Source organism: Physeter macrocephalus, chromosome 4, assembly GCF_002837175.3.
Source record: "Physeter macrocephalus isolate SW-GA chromosome 4, ASM283717v5, whole genome shotgun sequence".
Taxonomy (NCBI): domain Eukaryota; kingdom Metazoa; phylum Chordata; class Mammalia; order Artiodactyla; family Physeteridae; genus Physeter; species Physeter macrocephalus.
In genome coordinates, this window is record NC_041217.1 from 41,543,870 (window position 1) to 41,557,885 (window position 14,016).

General features: G+C 51.2%; 2 protein-coding genes across 11 annotated transcripts in view; one reads left to right on the forward strand and one right to left on the reverse strand.

Annotated features, from left to right (window-relative positions):
* Window positions 1-818: 818 nt before the first annotated feature.
* Window positions 819-3,812, forward strand: MYOG (myogenin). Its single transcript, XM_007121541.3, has 3 exons — window positions 819-1,457; window positions 2,223-2,304; window positions 2,917-3,812. Exons 1-3 carry the CDS (start codon window positions 912-914, stop codon window positions 3,036-3,038), a joined length of 750 nt encoding a protein of 249 aa, XP_007121603.2. The 5' UTR covers window positions 819-911; the 3' UTR covers window positions 3,039-3,812.
* A 6,950-nt stretch (window positions 3,813-10,762) lies between these two features.
* The window catches only part of PPFIA4 (PTPRF interacting protein alpha 4), a 37,014-nt gene continuing 33,760 nt past the window's right edge, over window positions 10,763-14,016 (reverse strand). For 6 of the 10 annotated variants that reach the window (XM_055084155.1, XM_055084153.1, XM_055084150.1 and 3 more), the window contains 2 exons: window positions 11,506-11,683; window positions 10,763-10,905 (listed from right to left, as the gene is read on the reverse strand). In XM_055084155.1, coding sequence (XP_054940130.1) covers window positions 10,856-10,905; window positions 11,506-11,683 — 228 coding nt within the window. In that variant the 3' untranslated portion in view covers window positions 10,763-10,855. Of the gene's footprint in view, window positions 10,906-11,207; window positions 11,267-11,505; window positions 11,684-14,016 lie in introns of those variants that run through there. The other 4 variants (XM_055084157.1, XM_055084156.1, XM_055084154.1 and 1 more) reach the window with 1 other exon arrangement.

Consider the following 14,016-nt stretch of genomic DNA (forward strand, 5'->3'; position numbering starts at 1 on the left):
CACAGTAAGGAGCCAGGAAAATCCTGGTGTCTAGATGGGGCAGGAAACAAAGTTGAAGAGGTGACATAGGAGGACAGATCAATGATTCAGAGTGAGAAAGGGAGGAGACAGAGGGCTTAATAGATCTTGACCTTGCCTCTGTGGGGAAGGTAGAGATGTGTAGACCGTAAGTTCTAATCTCTGCTCTGACCCTGGCCAGCTGTATTAAAGAGAAAACTTCCACTGCCACATACCAAAAGAGAAAAATAAGACCAAAAAATTCCTTTTGCCTCAGTTTATCCCCAATCACATGAGACCTAAGCGACATATGATGTCAAAACTTCTTTGAAAACCCAGAAGTTGAATCCATCTGCCAATTGTTACCTCGGACATTGAGTATCAATACATGCCCCAAATTTAAAGCCCTCTCACCCTCTGGGAGGGGAATCTTTCTAAGAGTTTCATCTGACTGATATAGTCTGGGTAAGGTGTTGTAAGGAAGCAGGGGGATGAATAAGTTGACTTCTTAAGGCCCCTTCCAGCCTAAACCTACCCCTTCCTTACTCCTTCCTCCACCCCCATCCCGCTTCTTTGGGACTAGAAGCAGGCAGGCCGCCCAGCTAGGAGTAATTGAAAGGAGCAGATGAGAGGAGAATGTGTGTCCTCCCCCACCTCCCCAGCCCCCATGGAGGCCGTTGAGAAATGAAAACTAGTCAAATTACACCCTATGGCCTCCCTACCCGTGCACAAGAGCTGGCTGGGGGTAGGCTGGCTGGGGGCAGGGGTGGGGGTGTGCAGGGGGAGAGGGAAGGGGAATCACATCTAATCCACTGTAAACGTCTTGATGTGCAGCAACAGCTTAGAGGGGGGTTCAGGTTTCTGTGGCGTTGGCTATATTTATCTCTGGTTCCATGCCAGCGGGGAGGGTTTAAATGGCACCCAGCAGTTGGCGTGAGGGGCTGCAGGAGCTTGGGGGCTGGTGGCAGGAACAAGTCTTTTCTGACCCCATGGAGCTGTACGAGACATCCCCCTACTTCTACCAGGAACCCCACTTCTATGACGGGGAAAACTACCTGCCCGTCCACCTCCAGGGCTTCGAGCCACCGGGCTATGAGCGGACTGAGCTCAGCCTGAGCCCCGAGGCCCGAGTGCCCCTCGAAGACAAGGGGCTAGGGACCCCTGAGCACTGCCCAGGCCAGTGCCTGCCGTGGGCGTGTAAGGTGTGCAAGAGGAAGTCGGTGTCTGTGGACCGGCGGCGGGCAGCCACACTGAGGGAGAAGCGCAGGCTCAAGAAGGTGAATGAGGCCTTTGAGGCCCTGAAGAGGAGCACCCTGCTCAACCCCAACCAGCGGCTGCCCAAGGTGGAGATCCTGCGCAGTGCCATCCAGTACATCGAGCGCCTGCAGGCCCTGCTCAGCTCCCTCAACCAGGAGGAGCGCGATCTCCGCTACCGAGGCGGGGGCGGACCCCAACCAGGGGTAAGTGGCCATCCCACCCACCTGCCCCAGGGGGAGGGGGGACAGGAGGCACCTGGACAGCCTTGGAGGACCCCGCATGGGGCTCAGTCAGATGGCTAGAGCAGGAGCCAGACAGGGTCTTAGGAGGCTGCAGGATGCCTTCCTTTGTTAGAGCTAGGCTGACCTCCTGTGTCTCTCTGTCCTTTCCAGACAAGATAAAGGCAGTGGGGAGAAGAAGCATGTGGAGAGGGGTGGAACAGGACTGAAGGAGGGATCCAGGAGCAAGTCCAGAGTCAGCTGGATGAGGGGGAAGACAGGGCCTAAAAGGCAAGGCCAAGTGTACCTGAGAAGACTGCTTTGCCCCTCACCCGGCCCCCTCCTGGGTAAGGCTGAGCAGAGAGCAAACCCACTCAGTCTCTCTCATGGAACCCCAACAGGCCTGCACAAAAGTGGCCCCGGTTGGGCCAGACATTCTGCCTCCTTCACCCTTATCCCAGGGTCAAGAAAACCACAGATCCCCTTAGGCTGGGTGTCCTATGAGGGCAGAATATCACCACGCAGGATGGATGCTAGGAATGGCCCTGAAGCAGGGGCTCTGTGGCCAGAGAAAGGGATGAAAGGAGGTGATTTTGAAGATTCTGGAACAGGGGGTGGGCCAAGCTGGAGGGCTGCAGCTTCTGGCCCACCCTCCAACCCCACCACAGGTACTTCTGCCCATTGGGACTGGACAGAGACACCACCGAGAATGGCGGTGCCCTGACCTTGGGCCTTTGCCCTGTCTTGCAGGTGCCCAGTGAATGCAGCTCCCACAGTACCTCCTGCAGTCCAGAGTGGGGCAGTGCACTGGAGTTTGGCCCCAACCCAGGGGGTAAGTGAGACCAGGACCCTGGCTACTTTGACTTAAATCCCACAGGCTATCTCTAAGCCCAGTTCTCCCCTCGTATCTTACTCCTTGCTCTAGCCCTCTTCCCTTGGCCTCTCTAGGGACCTTTTGAACCCAGGGCCCCAAATGGTGGGCTAGAAGGCCATGTGTCTCCCTGAAGCCTTGACCAGCTAAGGAGTTGTCTAGGCCTCCTGCAACTCCCCAGTTGGTTCCTGGTAGATGACCTTCCCCACGGAGAGGACAATGTCCCTGCCCCAAGGGTCCTGGGAATTGCTGAGTCAGTGCTGCAAAACTGGGTCAGCAAAGGGCAGTTCTAGTCTCCCAGGATACACCATTCTGGCTCCACTTTGGAATAACTGCTTCCAAATTCTAACCCCACCAGGGTATATCAGAGAGGACACACTGGCGTTCACACACACATACGCACACACACGTGCACATAGCACTAGGAAAGGCATGGGCTGCAGAGTAGGACCCTGAGCTTTTCTCACCCATCTGTCCGGGAAAACCTGTGCCACTCCAAAGGGCTCAGGCCCTGTCTTGGGTCTTAAGACACTTTTATCACCCACGTAACATCTTCCTACCTTCTCCTTACAGATCATCTGCTCACAGCTGACCCTACGGATGCCCACAATCTGCACTCCCTCACCTCCATCGTGGACAGCATCACAGTGGAGGATGTCGCTGTGGCCTTCCCAGATGAAACCATGCCCAACTGAGATTGTCTGCCAAAATGGGCAACCATGAGAGCCCCCCAAGCTGGCCACAGATGCCACCAGTTCTGCAGCAGGGCTCTCCTAAGCCAGGCTGTCCTGATGCCAGGAAGCCAGCCTTGGGGCTGCCAAATGCCAGACTATCCCCCTCCTCATCCATATAAGGTTAACTCACCACCCAGAGAGGGAATGGATGCTCTCATTTAGCTAACTCCTTAGAGCAGAGAGCAGTTCTGTTTCCAGAGAGATAAAGCAGGGGACCGGAGTGCCCCCTAGTGTAAGCCCCCTGGCTCAGGGGGCAACTCAGGGGCTTCCCTTTGATCATAATGCAGCCTCCAATTCCACCCCCTGAAAAGATACACTTTGAGAGACGAAGACAGTGTCCTGACCTGGACAAACTATGCACATCTCCTGTTGTTGTCTCTTCCTATGCCAGGGTTAGGCTGGGCCTGCCCTGAATTGAGAGAAGGGAGAGGAACAATCCTCTGTTCCCAAGTCACTGGGGGGCCAAGCTTTTGCAGTGAATGCTGGGAACCTTCCAATGGTTTTATGTTTTGTTTTGTTTTGTGTGTTGTTTGTAAAGCTGCCATCTGACCAAGGTCTCTGTGCTGAAGTTGCCAGGGACAGGTGGGGGGGTGGGGTGGGCAGGGACTCCTGGGGTGATTTATTTTGTTAACTAAGCATCGTGTGGTTTTGCCATTGTTTTGTATATTTTTTTTTTTTTTTGCTAACTTATTTGGATTTCTTTTTTAAAAAATGAATAAAGACTGGGTGCTAGAAGAGTGTCTGTGATGATATAGAGGGAGGAGATGACTAACGCTATAGCCTCTCCCACCTCAGTGGTCCAGACACGTGGCAGGGCCAGGGCTTGTGGAGCAGATGGGGCTCCAAAAGCGTCAGAGGCACCATGTTGCTGGTGGTCACTAGGCGCTGGGATCCCTGCTCTTTTTACCATTACAAAGGAAGCCAGGTCTGGTCCATTGGCTGGGCGAAGACAAGATTCTACAGAAATCCTTGTGGGACATGCAGGAAATTCCACTGAGCACTCTAATTCCATTCTGTTGCACTGTAATTCATAGACACTGTTCACAGTCTACTGCACTCCATCTTATATCCCAATAGGTCCATTCCCTTCCAATTAACTGAGCATGCTCATATGCCTAGCACTCAGACCACAGCCAGCAGACAGGGGTGTAGAGTTGGAATTTGTGGGTTTCCCCTCTCTAATCCCTGCCTCTCCTCTGGTGCCACATTAGCAGGAGTCCTGTGAGGAAGTGGGAGGTAATTCAATCAGGGTGATTAGGGTCAGACACTATCACTTTCTTCCAGGCCAACTAGCATGTCCCCCTCACCACACCCTTCCATCCCTCCAGGCTGCAAGAGATTCTGGTCCCTGTCTACAGCTCAGAGGATGAAGGCAATTCTGCTGGGGGTAGGGGAAGGGGCTTACAAAGGAAACAAAGCTGGGGCTCTCTTCATATGGGATGCTATTTTCCAAAGACTGGCTTCCTGAGGGGGAGAAGGTGGGTGAAGAATTTAGGAGAAAGAATTTGGACAGAGATCACATAATATTAACTGAGAAGGCATCAGCAGCTAGAATGTGAATGGACTAAAACCTTTATTAATTCCAACTGCTTCACGCTAAGTGTGTCTGATTTACTGCAAATTATAAGTTTCAGAATCATTACAGAAGTCAGGGGATTCAGAGTGTGGTACATTCCAGCCTGCTTTCAATTCTTCAGGGCCCTTTTTATAAAACACTTAACCCAGTTTTATCAACCAGGCCCCGATGCCCATTCTGCACTTGCTCTGGGCTCAGCTGGGCCATCTCTACCACACCTGTCCTCTTGACTTGCTCCTGGAGACGGGAGTCAACACACTGCTCCCAGAGGTTTCTCCAGAAACTCCATTTCAGCAAAAGGTGGAGGAGGCTCACAGAACTCAGGTGAGGGTGCAGAAGGGAGGGTCTCCCCGAGGGCCTGCTCATCCCAAACCACCAGTCAGGGCTGGGCCTGTTGGGAATCATAAACTGGCCTAATCTGTGCCCATTTGTGGGATTTTCTTCTTGGGTTTATGTCATTGTGTTTACAGCTGTTGACAGGGTGGCCTGCCATTCCAGTAAACAACAAATGTTGCCTGCCCTCAAACTCTCATCCACTGTAGTGGCAAGGTACTCCCTGAGGGGAATCCAGGATGGAGAAAAAACAGGAAGCATTATGTGTTCGGATACTGGCCCTAGATTGTTAAGATGCATACCTAAGGAATAATTTCAATGAGCCTGGACTCTTGCATCTTCCCATGCATAGAAAAGCACTAAAATCATTGATTTGATATGCCTGTTTTTTGTGATCAGCAGTAATCTTTGACATCTGACTACATTTTTTTTCAGCAAAAACTCCAATATATCCTGGCTCCTCCCTTAACTCTTCAGAACGGTTCCTCAGAGCTATCTGAGAGGCCGTCTCCTGGGCTATAGTCCTCAGTAAGTTCCCTGAGTAAAACATATCTTTCAACTTATAGGCTGTGCATTTTTCTTCAGTTGACACAGTTTTACCTTCTTGGAAAGGCTGGAGAGGAATACCTATGTCACTGCCACAACTCTTAGCTCTCCCTGGCTCACTGCCCTTGGAGATGAGGAGAGTAACATGTGTGGGTGCAACACCTTGGCTCTCCAATCTATACTCACTCCCTTATTATGCACCAATAATACTGAACTACCCATTCAAGGGGGATCTTCTCCCCTCAGGTTCATTTCCTCTGCCCCTGGTGCCTCCCAAGCTCCTAGGGTAGATACAAGCCTGCTGCCTTCAGTTGCCCTCCTTCTTACTGTGGGCTTGGTCTGGCCAAGAGAAAGGCACTCATCTCTACTAAGGAACTGATAGGCTCTCAGGTTGCTGGATATATTTTTAAAGTTTATTCCTCTTCAGTTATCATGTCAATTGGAATCTGAGGTTCATATTCATAATCTGTTATGAATGAACAGTTCTAAGCAATGGCTATTAAGGTTGACTGTTCCTGACCATTGTCAGGTGTAGTCATTGTCTGCTTATTTCTTTTTCAGTCTGTAAGTCCTTAAGCCTCCCACCAGGAAGAAACAATTCGCTGGAACTTCACATGTGTGAATGGCAAACTTTGCCAAACTGGAGCCCAGGCTCATTCATTATTTTCACAGAAGAAACATCTGTCATCAAAGCACAGGGACTTTCTTAAATTGAGAAATGCTTGACCTGCACAACTGAATTACAGATAATACTCCAATTAATGATTAATGAGTGATAGTTCTTTGAGGAAATTAGCTTAAGTCTGGTCTCCAGTGGAAGCACATGCAATAAATCAAAGTTAAACAAATGTTGCCTAATAATGGACTTTAGGGAATCTGCTAGAATAAAAAGATAAGATTTGAAATTGACATACCAATTGTCAGTGTGTAGAGAGGAACTTCTTGGAGTGTTTAGATAATTAGTGTGAATTGCAGAATGCTTAAAGTACTATTTGCTGCACTCCAATAAACATCCTTAGGTATCTAACTTCTCAAAGTAACCTATTTGGCAGACTGAAAAACCTTTTTAAGTGCTGCAGGTATAGTAGTAGGAGGCTGGACCAACTGGAGAGGGAGGTAAAGGGGGTAAAATGAAGGGTGAGAGAAGAGGAGCCCCCTCAGCTCAGGTATCTGTTTCTTGGATAAGACCCACCATGTCACATCCCCTGGACTTGTCTGAATTCCTGGTTTCTGGCCTCCAGGCTAGGGCAGAGATGCCTGGAGGTGAGCTAAAGCTCAGAAAGAACTGAAGGCTGTGAATTGGGCTAGGATCTTGGCTAAGGAGGCACCACCTAGGCCCAAATGGGATCCCCAAACCCCACAGCGATTCTGGCTGTCCCTCACTGCTCAGCCACAGGCAACCACCTGATCCAGATTCTCTGCCTCTCACTCTGCTGGGACCATTCCTAAGGAAAAGGAAAGTGTTCTAGGAAAGAAACCTAGAGTCTTCTTTCTTTTTTACAAATGCTGACAGAAACATGATGTTGGGGTCTCATCTCAAATGCAGCATGTCCAATATCAAGCTCACATTTTCACATAAGTCTGTTCCCTCTACATTCCCCACCCCAGTAGATGGCAACTCTGGGAAACTGTAGTTTTCCTGGATTCCTTCAGATCTCATGCCTGTAGCCAGCTGGTCACCAAGGCTGGTCAACTCTACCTTTGATCATTGAGAGGGTGGGAGGGGACCCCCAGAGGCTTGTAGGCACTAGGCCAGCATCTTCCCTTGCCTGTTTGGCCTCCCTGAGTCACAAGCTGCCTTGTCTCGCTCCCATCCTGCCATCTGTGCCCATGGACTCTGCCATCCTGTATCATCAGTAGGTCAGTTAGCCTTGGAGAGAATACAAGGCTGGATGGTGGATTACGCTGCCCTCAGGGAGTTCACCATTCAGATGAACAGAAGAAACAAGGCTCCATGAAAATCACAGGGGCCAAGTACCGCGTGAGTGGTACAGATGTAAGAGTTTGAGAAAGGGAGCTGCGAGAGGCTTAACTTCAGAGCAGTGTCTTGGGCTCACTTAAAAGAGAAGCAAGTAATATCTGTTAAGCGCTCCTGGAACTGGGCCAGAAGTTTTAACAAACATCTGCACATCTATATCTTACCAGCTGCATGGTCTCAGCTTTAGAATTTCCTGTTCTGCAAAATGGTGATGATGGTACATCCCAGGCTTGGGAGGATTTAATGAGCTAATACATTTAGCATGCTTAGAACAGTGCCTGGCACACAATAGTTCTCAATAAATTTTAGCTTTATTTAATAATAATCCTTATAAAAACCCTCTGAGATAAGGTTGGTTCATTTATTCATTCAAGTATATACCTAACCCTAAACTAGCTTCCCCACAGCCCAGTGGGAAACAGACAAAGAGAGGACAATGACGAGGCAGCATCACAGTGTGCACAGAGTGCCAGGGGCGCAAAAGGTTGCTGGTTATCTAATTCTTCTGAGGAGAGGCAGGCAATGCCTCCCAGGTGATGCTTGAAGTGGGTCTGGAAGGTTCACAGCTGCAAAGGCAAGGAAAGAAGTATTCTGTGCTGCCTTCTGGTGAGGGGCCTGGGTAGACACAACATTTCTGACTTAGGTGGACTCAAGACTGTTGGGAGGAGAGGGCACTGGAACAAGTCATGATGGCTTCTTGTCCTACACCGAGGAGTTGGACCTCAGTGGTGGGGAGCTACTACAAAAGCGAACAGCAGCGTGATATGACTAATGGGTGTTTAGCTTCAGAAACTCTTGCATCAGTATGAAAGTCTATGAGGATAGTGAAGCAAGTGTGTACAGAGGAAGAAAAAGAAATACATCAATCCCAGCAGTCAGGACTCCTCACTCCTTTTCCTATACTCCCTTGGCACAAGTAGCTCAAACACTAACCTATCAACCCATGGTTATATAAGTAAACAGAAGGTTACTGACTACAAGTTTAAAAAACTCTGATATTTACTTTCCAGATTACAGCAGCCCTTAGGACTGTGGAATAAGCTAGATGTATCAGGTAAGCTCAAAGTTAAAAAAAAAAAAAAAGACCAAAGCCATATGTATGTTGTCTCAAAACCAGGTTATTTATTGGTATGTACACACACACACTCACACTCATACACACCCACACACCCATTCCTGATGCACTGTGCCGGCAGTATGGTACCGAGAAGGGACCTGACAAGATACAGGAGGCTGGTGAGGATGTATGGGTCACAGGTGACTCCCCAGATAAAAAGTATATTGACTGTGAGGCAAGGGATACACCAAGACAAGAGCCTTCCATCACTGTATGCATCACCTCCCTGCAATAATCCCAAGATGCCCTGAACAGACCTGGGTCCTGCCAGCTGCTGCCTTATGACATAACTAATTAAGATAGGGTTGAGTTGTAGAGGAGAGACTGGGGCTGAATTTCCCACTATGCTAGCCTATCAGAGTTCCCTGAAGGAGTCAGATGGCCTTGTGGTCTCCAACTTCACCAATCTTAGGAATCTGGGGTTTCTCCATAATCTTAACATCCGTTACCCAGGGATAGGAGCTCTTTCTCTCCATCCAACTTATTTTCTGCTCAAGAACTCCTCCAGCTCCATTCCCAGTGGCCTGACAGACAGGAAGGGCCGGGAACAATGAGAAAGCAAGGGAAGTTGGATGCCTTGCCCATACCCGTGGGAGCCCACCCAGCCCCACCACTGGTGGACCTCTCTCCTCTACTGAAAAGCAGCAAAAACCTGTAAGCCTGGTACTGCCCCAGGCTCCAGCACTCCTTCTGGACAGGGTGCTCTGACCCATCATCCCACCTGCTAGCCTAGCCACCACTCAGAATCCAAGTCCTCAGCTTGCAAACCAGCTGCTCAGCCACCTGCAGGGTGGCACTTCACTGGCTCCTCTCCAGGAAACATGCTTCAGGCACTTTTCCTCTCCTTTCACTTGGATGAAACCTTAGGTTCCATCAGCTCACCCTGAACTTGGGTCCTAAACACTGCCAGGCACCTTGGCAGGATGAATACATGGGTTAAGAAGAGGGATTTCTTGGAAATAACATTCCTACCAAATCGTGACCTGTATCCCTCAGCCCTGGATGCTGCCGTGCTACTGGGGAAAGCAACTGAAACTGGGCAGGTCTCAGGAATTACTGGACGAGGCAGTCCGTGCACACCAAAAGAGCCCTGAACAAGGGGGTAGTGGTTTGGGGACAAGCAGGAGAATGACAGCCTTCACCAACACTGGATTTCCTGGACCTAGGACACGATTCACTAGAGGGGAAGCTTTATTTTCTTCCTAGGAGATCAGAGGAAGGAAGCCTCAGATTACCTTTTTCCCAAACCAGACTTTAAGGTCAATGTATATACTCAATCCACCCATTAGGTATATTCTTATGGGGCTGAGATTATCAAAGAAGTGGGGCAGAGGGGGACAGAAAAGGAAGGAATATTGGGAGCATAGCTGGCAGTGCAAGGTTAGCTTGATCCAGAGCCAAGATCCACACAGTTCCCCCTCCCCCCAGCCCAGCAGCAGCTCTACCCTACAGTAGGGGCAGGAGGCATTCCTGTTACCATTTGGGCTTAAGGCTACCACAGGCCATTGGCTCTCCCTCTAGCTGACCTGCCTGCACCTCTCACTGGGCAGGAGGGCTGAGTTTCCCCATCCTTATGCTTGGTGTTTGGGATTCAACTTAAACCATGGCCTAGAATCTCCACCTTAGTACTTCCTCTTCCCAGATTCATCATCCTGAGGAAGAATGGGGCCTTCTACAGCCCTTCCCAGCCCCCAGGGAGGTCCTGGAGGCGAGGCAGGAGCTGCAGTTATGCAGATGAGTTGGGGGAGGGATAATGGTGAAGGTGCCAAGAGCAGATGTAGACCATCTAGTACAACCAAGAGGTGGACAGAAACCAGAAAGCCAAATAACCCAAGCAAGGCAGTCTGAAGTGCCATTTTCTTGGAAGGGCCATCCTCAGCCCTTGATGCTGTGTCCTGGTCTCTGGTGGAGTTTGCAGTCCAGACCAGCTAGATGCAGAAGAGGGAAGGTGTAGTCCATCCATCTTGGGCTGCCTTCCTCTCCCTCCTGCAGACCCACAAGCATGGACAACCTGGTTGCCTCCACAACACCAGGAAACCCAGCCACATCCCAAAGAGTCTTACAAGGGACACACGTTGGACTTGGGGTAGAGGAATGGCTAGGGGGTAGACAGTATATTCTGAGACATGAGACTAGGAGCCGTGGGAGTAAGGGGACCGAGCAGGAGGGTTAAGGGCTCTCCGAGCCTGTGAAACCAAGCAGGAGGAAGCTGGCCTTGGGGGCTGTAGCTAGTCCCGGAAGGCGGAGAGCATGTGTCCATACAGATAGTGAGAGTGAGCTAAAAGAGAAAAAGACAGGCATTGCGCGGTGAGTTGGCCGTGAGTCCCTGAGAGACGGGTTGCAACGTATCTGCGGCGTGCTTGCAAGCTCCAAGCGCCCAAGGCCAGAGAAAGCAGGAAGGGCAAGCCAGGCAGTGGGCGCGAGCAGGCTGGAGCGGCACGGCCGGCCAGAGGCCAGGCACAGGCGCGGGGAGGCCTTGTGCGGGCGGAGGGCGGGCCGAAGAGCGCCCGCGCCCAGGGCCTGGCCCACTTACCCCGAGCCACGGGCACAGCCCCGTCAGACCCGGGGCGGGAGGCGGGGTCAGCAGGAGTAGGTCCGAACCGTGGAGGTCCCCAGTCGCTGCGCCCCCGCCGTCCCGGCTGGGAGGAGTCCCGGCAGCCGCGGGAGAACACAGAGCGGCGGGTTAGTGCGCGCACAGCTCGCCCGTGGGGCCTTGCCGGCCGCGCCTGGCCGCGGCGGCCGTTAGTTAGTGCAGCGCCGGCGCGGGAGCTGTGCGCCCGCCTCGGCCTCGCCTGAGCGCTAGCGCCCGCCCCACTCCGCCGCCCGGGCACCTAGGTCCTGCTGGGCCGCGGCCATGCCCAGCCAGCCTGCCACTCACCTTCAGGCATGATCTTCTTTGGCGGGGCCGGTGGAGGCTGCAATGGCCCCAGGGTGGACACGCGGAAGCCTACCGGGAGCGTTTCGGCAGAGGCGCTGAACATGGCGCTGCCGTGGTGGTCCCGCGGCCGGAAGCGTTTCCTCCAGGAGGGCGCGCGGCGGAACACCTTGTCCTCCCCCTGCACCGTGAGGACACGCAAAGGACCGGGGCTACGTTGGAACTGCCACCCTCACTCCCTGCCTGGGGTAGGACAGTCAATGGCTGGTTCTAGGGGTACCTTTCCCTTCAGAAAGAAGGGAGCAAGGTCACGTCCGCTTTTAGGCCCTCAGCTTTTCCTTGTGTAAAGTGAATGGGGCAAAGTGGATGACTCCGGGGAGCCCTTGCGACTCTCAAGTTCCCTGTCTCTAGGCGGGGCGGGGCTCCCCTGTTCGGATGTGGCATCTTGCAGTTGAACGCTGTTTCTCTGCCCACTCCAGTCGTCTCAAACTGGGCTTGGGATGCCCATTGACCTTTAAAGTATTCCTCCTCTCAGGCTCATCCATGGGAAGTAGTCACCAGCCAGCCTCCATTCACTCCTCCCCACCTTTCTGGGGCCTCAGTATGGCTGCAGCACTGGTGTGCTGAAAGAGTGCTGGGTCAGGAGTCAGGAGACCTGGCTTCCATTTTATCAATGCTAGCTCTGTGGCCCTGAGCAAGGAACCTCTCTGAGCTTCAGTTTCCTTATCTGTAAATGTAAAATAGGAATAACATCATCTGCCCTACCTATTTCTCAGGCTGCCTGTCCCTGAGGGGGTCAGGGGAGAACATTAACCCATTGACAGTGATGGGTCAGGCAGATGGCCAATCAGAGGCAGGTTCCTCCAAAGGCTCCTGCTATCTGCCCTCTCACCCATGCCAGCCAAGTCTCCAAAATAACTATCTCTGCCAGAGGGCACCCAGAGCCATAACTCTACAGGGTGTCCCTCTGCACAAGCCTCCCACCCCACCCTTCAGAGCCCACATTCATCCTGCTTGGCAGCCATGCCTAATCCCCCTCAATGCTTATGTTCTTGTAACTGGTGCAGGTAGAGTGCTAGCAGCAGGAATAAGAGACACTAACCCACCAGTTCTCACCTAAACAACCTCTCCCAACCCCATTAGGGTTTGTTGTTTGTGCCCTGAGTAGGCCAAATGCCCCCATCAGTTCTTAGCACCATGTATCTCTGTCATAGCATTCATCATAGCATTTTTAAATGTACTTATGAGATTATTTCATCAATTCCTTTCTCTCCCTCTCTTCCTCCCCCCACCCTACCCCCTTCAAATTCTGTGCTTCATGGGACAGAGAGTATGATCTTTTTTGTTCCAACCAATACATCCGCAGACCTGAGTAGTGCCTGGGAACACCGTAGGCACTCGATAAATATTTGCTAAATGGCAGCTGGCTCCCTATGCAGGCATCCCATCCCTGAGTTTATCAGGAACTTTCCTCATCATTTCTGTCTTCACCATGATCCTATCTTTAACCTGATCTAGAGACCCTTCTCTTCTGCACGCTCTCTCTCTCTCCATTTCTATCTTCAGCCAACCCTAAGGACTTGTTTCTGTTTTTCTCCCCTGTCCCCTAATAGTCAGATGTTCTTTGTGTTCCTCACCTCCTCATTTCCCTTGAGTCCTGACATCCATGCATGGGAGAAGTGGATATAGCCCTCCAGGGCCTTGAAGCTTGAGAGGGGAAACTGAGAACCAGAATTGTCAAAGGAAACCGTTGCAAGAGACAACAGCTCAAGGTTGCTGATGATGTGCTGGATGGCTGGACAGGAGGCAGTCTCTTGGATCTCCAACCTCCCACCTATCACTCCCCCCACCCCCAAATCTCACCTTATTCCTAGAACCTGGCCTTCTACTTAAGCTTCCTTTTAAAGAATCAGTTCTCTCCAGCCCCACACCTAGCTGCATCCCAGAAAGCCCACTACATTGCCAAGATGATGTCACCTACTCAGTAACCACCCCAATGCCTGAAGCCTGATAGGACAGCTATCTCCACTTTCAGGAGGCAGCAGGAGGTAGGAAAAAGAACACAGGAATCAGATACACTTTTGCTCCAGTCTGGCTTTGCCACATGTCAGTCTGTGACTGCAGGTAAGTTACCTCTTTGAGCTTCAATTCCTCATCTGTAAGATGGCATAATAACCTGTCTCACATGATGATTGTTAGCATAAAATAAGATGTCTGTCATCACTGCACCACCATGCCTTTCCCAATGCCTGTCCCAGAGTAGGCATTCAAAGAATATTTTTGTAAGGATTGAAGGAGTAAAGAGTTTTCTAAATTAGAAAGCACCATTCAAAGATATATGGGAAAGCTGTATCAAAGAAAGCTTAGAACCTAGTGTGTGGGGAATAAGTAGGAGGGTCCACCTTGCAGGGGCATTCGGAAGATTCAGATCTCAGAGTGGGGACATCTGGTGGGGTCTGGCAGTTTCTCTCCTTGAGTGGAATACACAAACACACACACACACACACACACACA

What these genes read in the sequence shown, in the direction of transcription:
- MYOG (XM_007121541.3), top strand. Translation starts at nt 912, where the DNA reads ATGGCACCCAGCAGTTGGCGTGAGGGGCTGCAGGAGCTTGGGGGCTGG. An exon ending in GGGGCGGACCCCAACCAGGG is followed by an intron (nt 1,458 to 2,222) that starts GTAAGTGGCCAT and finishes CCTGTCTTGCAG; the next exon opens with GTGCCCAGTGAATGCAGCTC. An exon ending in GTTTGGCCCCAACCCAGGGG is followed by an intron (nt 2,305 to 2,916) that starts GTAAGTGAGACC and finishes TTCTCCTTACAG; the next exon opens with ATCATCTGCTCACAGCTGAC.